General features: G+C 30.9%; 1 protein-coding gene across 7 annotated transcripts in view; it reads left to right on the top strand.

Moving 5' to 3' along the window:
* Positions 1-12,734, top strand: part of LOC144856021 (ELKS/Rab6-interacting/CAST family member 1-like) — a 49,024-nt gene that overhangs the window by 17,073 nt on the left and 19,217 nt on the right. For 4 of the 7 annotated variants that reach the window (XM_078713992.1, XM_078713991.1, XM_078713995.1 and 1 more), the window contains 8 exons: positions 177-317; positions 920-940; positions 2,822-3,000; positions 3,197-3,211; positions 4,061-4,196; positions 4,352-4,483; positions 5,997-6,157; positions 9,795-9,939. In XM_078713992.1, coding sequence (XP_078570118.1) covers positions 177-317; positions 920-940; positions 2,822-3,000; positions 3,197-3,211; positions 4,061-4,196; positions 4,352-4,483; positions 5,997-6,157; positions 9,795-9,939 — 930 coding nt within the window. The remainder of the gene's footprint in view (positions 1-176; positions 318-919; positions 941-2,821; positions 3,001-3,196; positions 3,212-4,060; positions 4,197-4,351; positions 4,484-5,996; positions 6,158-9,794; positions 9,940-12,734) is intronic. The other 3 variants (XM_078713993.1, XM_078713997.1, XM_078713994.1) reach the window with 2 other exon arrangements.

Here is a 12,734-nt window from a genome sequence, read left to right on the forward strand (position 1 = left end):
GAGAGTTTGAAAACTACTCCTATTGTACTACGACAATAATTTTACAAAATTTGACAAAGTCAACAACCACATGTGACCTGCCAAATTACTTGGATCGGTCATTTTCTTAAATTACAAGAAAACACCTAAGGAACTAATAATAATCATTTCTCTATCATTTTCTCCTTTTCTTTTAGGCCAACTTGATGGACATGAAAGAGCACGCTTCAACAATGGTATCAACAAGTTTAAAGAAAGAATCTAAAATCACAACTCTTGAAATTAACTTAGCGCAGAAAACAGAGGAGCTTGTGCAGCTTGAAAGTGAACTTGAAAAGGTACTTATAATCAATAACTTGTTTCTCAGAATCAGTCACATGCCGTGCAATAATACGGACTATTTAACAATCGGAAACAAGAGCATGGCAGGCATGGCCCGCTTTACAAATAAATTGTATATTTATTCATAAGATGTAGATCTCCTCTAGTTTTATCTGTCTACTGCCCTCTATGTTGTAATCACATTATTAGTGACCTTTATGTCTCAATAGAGTCGAAGGCACCACTGATTATTATAAAAATAAGAAACAGGCAACACACAGAATAATATGTGCAGTGACCAATGTGCTGTATAATGTCCAATGTATACCTACTACTCTTGAAGAGTAGAGGGGCCACCTTCGTTTACTAGCCCTGTCGTAAATAGATAGAGTAGTGCGGGTGGTATACTGTCATGGATAGATGCATGAAATTGCTACATTATAGATGAGAGTGGTAAAAGTGACTGCAGGATGGAAGCATGACATTCATTATATGTTATATTATAATGAGGAGCACTCAATAAATCAATCAACAAATATTATAAAATTTGCAACACAAGCAGATTAATTATTCAAATTATGAATCATGAAATTAAACAAATCTTAAACTTTTACACTAGCTGGAGGGGACATTACAAGTGGTAAGATAAATCAGTTATAATAATCAAATTTGGTATTTTTAATTTGATCATCTTTTCTTCAAAAAGCATATTTTGTTTATCACTCACTAATTGTTGTATTTATTCATGTTGATATGTTTCTTACTGAAAAGTGTTCCATTCATATTTCAAATCATTAATTTTTTTCTATCACTTTTTTTTAAACTTCACTTATAGCTAACAAGTTTAAATGTTGTACTATCCTCTTAAATATAATTTAAATGGAATTTAAACATTATAATTTCTTTAAATGCATGCAATGATATTGTGCACACCTACGCAATTACATATTTCAATACTATTAATATGTAACTTATTATATAAAGTTTATACACTATTTTTTAAATTGCTATCCACTATGAAAAATTGGGAAATTATATTTCATCTATTCTTCTACTTTTCCTTCCTTAAAATTATTTACAAAAACATGTTTTATAAGTGTCTAAATTTTCCCTAAAGCTAATCATTTCTGTGGCAATGTTAAACTTCCAAGCCAAGGTTTTGGATTCCACTCCCATGTACACTCCCAATATTTTTCATACCTAATCAAAAGATAAATTTATTGTAAAAAAATAACCTTTTAATTGTTACTTAAGAATAATTTCACTTATTGCATGTCTTCCTTGTAAATTTTACACTTTATAAAATTATTTTTGCGTGAAAATGTTACAGATGTCCGCTTTTCATTGGTCTTTTATTAGTTTTTTTTAAAGGGTTAATCTGTAATTTTATTTTTATTATTAATTGTGCCAAACATTAACAAAAAATGGGTTTTTAAGCAGTGACAACTCCTTTACTTTTGAACAGTCCATTTATTTACCTATTAGTATTATTTTTTGTAAACAAGTTAGCAATTTAGTAAAAGAATTGTCATCATTTTAGTTTAAACTTTTATACCTTCTTCTCAATTTTACCAATTCCAAATCAGAAATTGCGTAGACTTCACCGGGTAAGTTCTCAAATAACAAACGCTACTTAACAAACGCCCTCTATAATATGCTGCCTGGCTTTTAATACTTCTGAAATGTACACAAGTTGCAGCTTAATTTGCACATGAAAGAGTTTGTGGTATGATGGTCGTTGTACTAGCTTTGTAATATGAAAGTTTGTGTTCGATCTTTATGAATACAAACGTCATTTTGGAAGTTGGGAAAAGATTGTCTATTTATGTAATATAAATGTTAGTTTATAATTATTTATTATAATTTAAAAGTTTTGAATTTGAATAGGCCTCTTGATTATGTTTTTATGTGTCAGTATTTTTTATTAATATCATTGTTGTTTTAATATTTTATATTGTTTTTGTTAAAGTAATAATTTTAACTTGAGAAATATGATGGTTGTTACAGTTCTTGTTATGTTTTATTTGTTTGATTATTGTTTTTTACTTTTTTATGTTAGTTCAGACAAATTAACAAATACATTTTTAAAAAAGATATTACTAATACTGTTTGTATAAATAGCTGGATGCATATAATTCCAGTCAACTAATTTGTTATATTTGGTTTTTAAAAGGAAAAAGTGCAAAAAATAAATCATTATTTCAGTCATTTCAAAACAAAATAACTTGTACTTAAAGATACCGACTGTACCTTCTGTAAAAACCCTCTTATTGAATATCAGATAGGATGGCGATATCAGAGTCTATAGACATACTCTAATACCAAAACATAGTGCATGGCCTGTTGAACCCACAAAATGTAAAGATGCCCACAAATGTGCGTGTTTTCACATTTGTGGGTTTAACAGCAAGCCCTGTAACATGTATCCACAACTTAACCAAGTTGTCTAATAACACTCCTAGTTGACATAATTGTTGTCAATTCTTGTTTTGTAATGTTGCAATATATTTCTTTATTATAGATTAAAAGTAGTAGAGATCACGATGACCGACAGAAGGTTCATGTTTATGAGAATCAAATAGCAAATCACAAGGAAGACTTAAAGAAAACGAAAGCAGAGGTTGACAGATTGCTAACTGTCATTAAAGATTTAGAATCAGAGAAAAACGGAAAAGACGTTAGAATATCAGAATTAGATTTGTAAGTAATACCAAGAGTGTTGATGATGATGATGATGACATCATTATCGTTGATGATGACATCATTATCATTGTCATTATCTTAATCTCCCATCAGTTGTCAACAGACATGTATTTAGGACTACTTATTCTTTTATATTAATACAATATATTCACTTTTCTACTCTTCTGGAACATCTTCTTATCATACAAAGCAGCAGTGAATCCTCAGGGTGAGTATGATGTGTCTTCTTCCCATCCTTACATATGCAGTAACAATGTCTTCTGCCCATCCTTGCAGTAATCACTTTTATTTTACACAGTATAATATGCAACCATTGTATTTCAGCTTTGTGAATAGTTGTTGTACATCATATTGTTTTATTGTGGTAGTATGACGTATTATTTATTTTTTTGTTTTTAATAAATAGCAACGTTTTAATAAACAATTTATTTTGTCATGAAAGATCCAGGACATTTTAATAGCATATCATAATCGCCAACTCCTAGCCTAATTCAAGTCTTTTAGTCTAATATTAATTTTATTTAAGCTTTTCTATTTATATTTTCTTTGTTTAGTATCAAGTACATCTATATTTATATATATTTGTCTTTTTAAAGAAAGTTATATATTATTATTTCTTATTTTAAAGTTGTTGTAGTTTGTATTTGATGTATGTATATTGTACCAAACAGTAAAGTATACATTAGTTGTGATTTCTGTTTTTAACTGTGTATTTACAATACAGATTTACAATTGCAATTTTACAATATTCTTCCAACATTATATACTTCATTTAATTTATCCTAAATAATACAGTAGATGATTGCCGATGGCTTCCATTGTACCGGTTTTATGTTCAGTTGAATTTTATGATTCATTTTTATATAAATCAACAGCATAGTTTTGTGTTTGTGGCATCCCCCTACTAAATGCAGTGCATTGCCAAGGGAAAGTATATTTTGTTTTGGGGAATTCCGCTTTGTTTGGGAAATTCCACCTTCCTTCCACAATGTGGTAGAGATATAACAATATAATTAATTCATCAACAATGTTCATATGAATGATAATAATCTTTCAGGCAATTGAAAGATTTAAATCGTAAGTTCAACGCAATGAAACGAGAACAACAAATGCAGAGGAAGAAGAATGCGCAATTATTGGAAGCGGCAAACAAGCGCGAGGGAGAACTAACGAGTGACTCGCAAGAATTACAGGTAATTTTCATCAAATTCATTGTGTTATTGCTTTGTATGTTATTATCTTTTATGTCAGTATGTAAATTAATGTTATGAAACTTGAAATATAAATACGCTGCAGAAAAGGATGATTTATAATATACTTTAGTACATTTTTTTTTTCTTTTTGTTAGCAATTGATGCGACATAAAGAAGACAGAATAGAAGAATTGGAAGAAGCGTTGAAGGAGAGTGTTCACATTACAGCTGATAGAGAAATAATGATAGAACAACAACAGTATAATATTAGGCATTTAGAAAAACAGGTAAAAAGAAAAGCAATCAGTACAAGCTACTGTATGTGCGGACATGTGTGTGATATATTCTTCACACACATTATCTACAGTCATATTCAAAATTATATAGCAGAAGACTCACTTAAAATCAGCCTACCCTTAAGATCAATCAATCATCATCATCATCAATTCACAATAAAAATAATATGTACAGTGTTTAAAAAAAGGATGAAATGGGGTCTCAGGAAACCAGGAGGTTTGTATGAGCCCCCAAATTAAATTCATAAATTCTTGTCAATTCTTTATGAAAATCTAAAGTTGACTCTATAAAAAAAAGACACATTTTATTGGTACAGTAAAACACAAATATATTTGAATGTATACTCAGAAATGTTGATTCGTTTGATGATCAAAGTTTATCCCTGAAAACGTTTCATACATAATGACACTTTTGATCTGTCTGCAATAACACAGACGTGGGCACATAGCGTACTGTCAACAGCCGTTTCTGCTTGACAAATGTTTGTGCGGTGACTGTACACATCTTTCAATCATGTGGTAACATCCGCCACATACTTTACAACATATTTCTAAAGTAGCAAACGATACTCGTGCCAAATAATTTTGTATGTCCCTCAAACGTTCCCAACTTTATTAATTATTTTGACTTTTATTGTACGTTTTTGTATCGTTTATTTCCTGGCCCTGACTTTAAGGTCTCTCTGTGCGTATTTGTTCCTCTGTCACCCATACATTTCCTGCCTGACTTTTAAGGCCTCCATGTACATCATTATATCAGCCTTTAAGTCATATTATATCAGCCCTGACTTATAAGGCCTCCATGTACATCATTATATCAGCCTAAGTCATATTATATTAGCCCTGACTTTTGCCTCAGTGTACATTTTTAAGCCTCTATCATTCATTTATTTCCTGCTCCAATTTTTAAATTTAAAAATCTAAAGAAATTGTAAAGAAATTAAACATGGCATGTCAATTTAAGTTAAAATATTAACATTTATTGGCGATGTCCTTAGCCCTGTCAGCAGTCCTTTTCCTGTGATCATATCAGTTTGATGTATGATCTTGCCAAATCTATTTTTTTGATATTTAGAATTAATCTCATCTTAACAGGTTAAAAACAAATTTGAATTATGATTTCTGTTGAGACTTCTGGTAGTGGATGTATAAGTATAGTGGAGAGGTCATCTAGTATAGATTACCTCCATCAAAAGAAACTTGGATCATACAGTACCAAAAAATTTAATGGCAGTCTGCTTATAAACCAAATGTTTAAAAAAGTTTAGAAACTTTAAATTTAACATCAATTATGTACCTATATATGGTGATGACAGGTTTCTGATAAGACAAGAAAATAATTATTACAAAAAAAATTATATTGCACTCTCCAGGCCTATACCTATTGCTTGCTCCTGGCAAGATAGTGCTTAATATGTCAAATAGATATTATTCTGGGACAAAATGTGTACCACTGGTAGAATAAGAAGTTAAATTGAATTAATGTACTTTTGTTGTTGTGTAGGTTGATGGTTACATAAAAGAATTAGAAAAATCACGTAAACAGTTATCAAATGTCGATAATGAGTTGCATATGACCAGGGGAAACATGCGTGATAAGGACATTCGGTTAGCAGCGCTGATGTCTGAAAGAAAGAAGCAAGTTAAAGAAATAATGGATATTAAGTAAGTATTAAACAAGGTGCTACTTGTAGGATCCTTAGTCCAAGTATTAATTTTATAAAAGATAGTAATCAATTAATGGAATACGTTGCCTTACATTTATTAAACACAACATCTATATAAGTAGATTGGACAAATTATTTGTCAAGTATTGGTCAAACAAAGACTTGAATACCATTGAGCCATAACTTGTTTATGAGTTTCACAAGATGAACTAGCCTAATTTGTATATACCCATGCCCAATAAATGTTGGTTTATTTGTCCCATACTCTATTTAGTAAGCCTCTCCCCCCCCCCTATTTCAGTGTACTTGTAACCATGTGTACAAAAAATGTTTCGTAATTTCTAATTTAAATTTCTTTTAAATTAAACATTGACGTATTCAATTGATTTTTATTATTGTCCCCTTTCATGTTAAAATTTAATTTTAGTTTGACACGAATACGATGTCCTCAGGGAGATAAGGGGTGCAACTAGCAAGGCCATCTAATTTAAATATTTTCTGAAAGAAAGTTCCAAGGGCAAATATTAAAATATATTTTGAACATTTCAGATACAGGAAATTTCAATCTATGTCATTTCCACATTGCATATAGCGTATGCTTTACATCTGAGACATAAAACATAAATGCACCCCTTCTACCCTCTTTTTATTGATAGTTGAGATTTGTGAATCATAACATTCAAATATTAAATGTATATTGGCAAAAGTTTATCATTACATACAGGACATGTTTTTATAAAGATTATTATTGATATTCAATACCTTTCACAAGCTTCACATTTTTTGTTTTTACAATCTTTGTATTAATAGCAACTTTTCGTTTTGTACAATGCGCCACGTATCAAGTAAAAAAATTATTCTACGTATGCTCATGTGAGAACTTGCGCAGAATTACCTTTTTATTCGATAGACACATAGGCGCATGGCGCGTCATGAATACCAAAAGTCACCAATGACAATTCTTGTACCAACTAAAAGTGAATGCTATAAAAATAATGTTCAAAAGTATGACTGTACTGAACTCATGGCCTTAAATCCCATATGTACAAAGTTGACAGTTGAATCCAAATCCCTTTTTTATTAGAACCATCTACTACGCATTACCCAAGCAGCATTGTTTTACTGTAGGTAGTTTTATTTATGTAGTTATTTCAAGCTTAGTGTTGAATTCACTGTCAACCTTACAGTTGATTGCAATGCAATAGTACCTAACCTGGCGTTTTCCATCTGCATTATGGAGAAATGTTGGAGAAATATTGCTGCTGTCCCTTACTGTTGAATAAAAACACAGAAAGGTTGAACACAGTAAAAATGAACACATTGAATGAACACATTGAATGAACATAAAAAAAATGAACACAGAAAAAATAAACTCATTGAATGAATACAGTAACAATGAACTTAGTAACAATGAACACAGAAAAAATGAACATAGTGAATGAACACATCAAGTATGAACATGGTGAATGAACTTATAAAGAATGAACACAGACACAAATGAACAGAGTGAATGAACACAGAGGAAATGAACACATAAAGTATGAACACAGAAAATGAACACATAAAGTATGAACACAGAAAATGAACACAGAGAAAATGAACACATAAAGTATGAACACAGAAAATGAACACATAAAGTATGAACAGAGTGAATGAACACAGAGAAAATGAACACATAAAGTATGAACACAGAAAATGAACACATAAAGAATAAACAGAGTGAATTAACACAGAGAAAATGAACACATAAAGTATGAACACAGAAAATGAACACATAAAGTATGAACACAGTGAATGAACACAGAAACAATGAAGACATACTGAAGCAACATTAGATTACTGCATTAATATTTTTGACAAACACAAGAAGAATCATTTTATTATTCAATGAATGAACTGCAGACAGAAATTATTAAAATCAATAAATCTGTCATTAAACATAATCCGCAAGGAAATCAATGTAGAAAGGATACTTCCTTTAGGATTATACGGGATCAGACCTATCCAAACACGCGCTTTATTTTATCATCAAAAGTTGTCAATTTTACTAAAAGTTCACTTTCAAATAAATCATGAAAATGTGCTATTTCATAGGCCATAGAGTTAATTAGTCCCTGGTGTAGTTTTAGTTTAATTTAAAATATGGTTTTAATTTACAAAAATAACACCACTTTATCATGTGAAATTAAACAATAGATTGATTTCTCTGACATGTCATCATGCATAAATGTCTAAAGCTCTGTCTACACTCTCAAAGTTTATGTGACAACAAAATCTGATGTGCTTATAGTTCGATAGTGTAGACAGAGCTTTAGACTTGGTGTAGATTTGTTGAATGTTGCTTGGATAAAATAATGCTTTAAAATTCTATTGATTCTTTTAAACTTGATATCCAGAGGGGAGGGCAATGGCATATGTAAATGTCAAATTTCAATTCAGAAACTTGCAGCAAGGTTCGAACCGCATGGAAAGATAAGCATAGAATCAGATTTTCTACAAACATGGAAGATTGTACTGACTTGCTTAAAGCTCTGTCTACACTTTCAAACTAGTTTTACTAAAAAAGTGTGATGTACCCAAATATGGTAGTCATATTCCAAAATATGGTACTGATATGAAATCATCATGTCCATATATGGGCACATCACAATATTTGTCACATAAAGTTTGATAGTGTAGACAGAGCTTAAGGAAGAATAGATTTATTTTCTTGTTCTCCCACACGATTTAAATAAATCTGTCTGCAGCTTGTGATTTACCTGTTGCTTATAATTGAAATTTAAAAAAAAAAGGAGCATGAGAAATTACTTTGATACATAAAAATAAAGTACAGTAATAATTTGTCAAACGTTTTTTGTCCAAGGAATGCTAATTTAAATTCTCTGTGAATGATGGATAATGTTAATGATAGAATAATGAAGAACATTCAGTACAAGTTCATGAGAACTTTCAATACAAGTGTATTGTATTACACAATACACTATGTAGGACATAGAACATAGGAACCCTTTTGCGACAATGTCATAAATTGTTTCATTTTTCAACGTTCATTTATCTTAATTATAATTGCAGTACAGTAGAGGATCAATCAAAACATTCCAGTGCTACAAAACTTTTAAACATTCATTCATCTTATAAGTGTCATTAAAGTTTGATGCTATGCTTATAATGTACAACATTATCCCATAAATATCGTGGACAACGCGCCTGTTCTTGGTCAGCTGTCGTTTTTTAGAATGCCCTTCCAAACTCAGGATTACCGAATCGCTTACCACATTCAAACAACTCCTCAAATCCCACCTTTTTAATTTGCACTTTCTTCATTTATCTTTTGCTCTTTTAATAACATTTTCTGTTGATTTTCAGCGCTTAGCGGCGGCCTGCATTTTGCGCTATATTAAAGTGAACATTATTATTATATTCAACTTTAATTCAAATAAAATTCTTCAGAAAAAAAAAGTATGAGAGGCAGTTATATAGATTAGGTGAATTAGAATGAATGAATTCTCGTGAACAAATGAATGCTTTTTGGTGGTCCTTTAAAAGGGAGATGAAAGTTCACATCTGCACTTAAAACGATTATGAGATTATGATGGTTATATAAATTGTAAAAATGGTTTAATTTTGTTTTTCAGACAGGAGGCGCTCTCTGCTGCCATTGCTGAGAAAGACACCAATATGGCATTTCTTGAAATGCACAAGAAGAATCCAAAGGTGGCGGAAGACATCCGTAAACTCAGTTGGGAGAAGGAAGCACTCGTGAAGCAGTTGAAGGAAGAGGTAATCGGGACATCTCATTTCACTTACTTTTTCTCTCTTTCTCCTCACATCCTTGTGGCCACATTTTCCAAAGTTGGAAAGCTCTGTTTTATTCAACCCCATTTTATTTCTTCTTTTTTTCCCTTAATTCTCAATGTGTTTTACTTCTTCTCCCTTTTTCCTCACATCACTTGTGGCCCCATTTTCCAAAGTTGTAAGGCAGTAGCCTTCAACTATGAAGTTTGCTCCTTAAAATTGAAGAAGAAGAGAAGAAGGCCTGTTTTATCAATCCCATGTCCATTTATTTATTTTTTTTTTAATAAATGACCTCAATTTTGATGGATTTAGGTGGAGGTTGACTTGCAACACTTTTTTTTAACTTGTCTGATTTCTAGCACAGTTCACAAACCCGAAATATATCCAATATTATCCACACAAAATAATAAGAAACATTTGTATAGTCTGTTACTAGGGTATTGTAACATCTGTTACAAACTTGACGTAACTGGTTCAGTCATTTGAATTTGCCAATTTAGGATTCATGTACAACATTATTCTAATGTTCAGGTTGGAATGTTGGGAACAAAACAGGTTTTATTTTACTCTTTATTAGGTTTCGGCTTGTTTGACTGCATAAATGATGTTAATTTTACTTGTTTTATGTCATATTGTATGACAGTAATTTATTTTTGGACATATGTTGGTACATATTTCAAGCACCTGTTAATTCTGAACAGTACTTTCTAATTTATCAAAGTTTTCAATTACTGAATAATTGTACTAATTGCATTGTAAGTCTCTTGCCTAATGACATTTTTCAAATCCATTGGTTTCTGTCTGACTGTGGTTCAAATAATTGTCCAAATTCTTGCAATAATTTGGTTTTACTTTTAATCAATCTTAATCAATCTCTGTGAATTCAATTTCTTTTATACTTTCTTTTAATCAATTCTTTTCAATCAATCTCTTTAAAATCAATTCATTTCAATCAATATCTTTCAATCAATCAATCTCTTTCAATCAATGTACAGAAATGAAAATGGAAGTAATTTTATGTATAAATGTTTTATTTTAGCAAACTTGTTTGAATCTTGTCCAATGACATGTCTTCTTTAATTACATACATTTCAAGGTATTGACAGTGATTTATATAGTTGTGTCTCAGTCACAGAACCACACCTATACACTTGACAGATTAAGTAGATTAACTTGTCACTCAAGTAGGATTAACTTTTAAGATTAGCTCATTGGACAAAAGTCGTTGACCAGAAGGTCAGGCAGAGTTCATGATTGAGAGGACTTAATTCAGCATTAATGAGGTAATTAAGATGATTCCTAATTGGCTAATTAATTAACAAATCAGAAGGGACTAATACCAGATTAAAATCTTGTTAATATAGAGTTCGGTTAAACCCTCCCAGACGTTTATGAATCATAGCCCGCGCCCCTTAGCAAAGGAAATGCACAAAGATGAAAAGTGAAAATATTTCTGACATTATCTAATGATTTACTGATATGTAATATAAATGGATAGAAAAGAATAAACTATACCAACGGCCAGAAACTTGCAAAACTGTAGAGAAAATGAAAAAATGCACTATTTTCTAGAGTGAACACATAAAGTTAACTTAACATCAAGCATTATCTCAATTTTGTTTTCCTTGCATTGAAAGATAGGAGGTGGAGGGGGGGACCAGCTTTTGAATATTTCATTAACAAGTTTGCTGGGTGGGACACAATGAAAAAACAACATGCACTATTTTCTAGAACAAATTAACCTGGTTTTTGTATAATGTCAAGTAATATCTCAAATTGTTTTCTTTCCTCATATTTGGAAAGAGGGAGAGGACATACTTGTTTGAATATTTCATATAATAGACTTATTAGAGTGAATCTTACATTTTCTATCTAACAGTTGATTTATTATGTACATTTACCTTCCTGTCGTAAAACTGATTACCCTATTACATTTATTGTTCACTTATTTTTTTTATTATCAAAATATTTGCAAAATAAAATGTATTGGGTTTTTGACAAGTTTGATAGCATTGTAGGGGGTAACTTCTACTTATAGCATAGAAAGGTATTCAACCATATTATAGTTTATACAGAGTATAGGAATTTCTGAAACATTAATAGACTACCAGGATAATATTTATACAATTTTTTTTTATCAAAATATGTCCAGTGAGATATCAGCCCAGCATTCTCATATGAGTACCCCCTCTATGTATGGCCAATCCGATGGCCTAAACCTCAAAATACTTCAGTATGTTGGCTACAATACAATTACAAATAACACATCATGTTGGTGTTGCTATAGTAATTTATATTGTAGATTTACCCTGCTTCGTTGACCTGAACCTGACCTCTAATATCAAGCAGTCCACACTTTTTGTTGTCACCAATATACAAATATGTTGTAGCACTATTTTACATCATTCCTTGGAAATATGTTGTTGTTGTGTCTGATTAAATTAGAAACAACATTTAATGTGCTAGCCTAATAGGCACCATGCTTGATACATTCAAGATCACAAAAGCCATCAATAACCATAACTTAAGTTCTAAATCATAACTTTCACATATTTATTTCAATATGTAGGAGGAAGTAACCCTAGATTACTCTCATGGGGTCTTTTCTAGCATTTGACTCAAATTCAAATTTACTTTCTATTTTAATCGGCGACCATTATAACCTTGTTGTCTTGTTCGGCTTGATAAAAACGAAAATTAAATGAAATTATTATTCAATAAGATGTTATCAGAGTAGTTTCAGTTAAGATAAAATAAAAAAAAGTAATTTAATCAAATGT

The sequence above is a fragment of the Antedon bifida genome, chromosome 11 (assembly GCF_963402885.1).
Source record: "Antedon bifida chromosome 11, ecAntBifi1.1, whole genome shotgun sequence".
NCBI classification, from domain to species: domain Eukaryota; kingdom Metazoa; phylum Echinodermata; class Crinoidea; order Comatulida; family Antedonidae; genus Antedon; species Antedon bifida.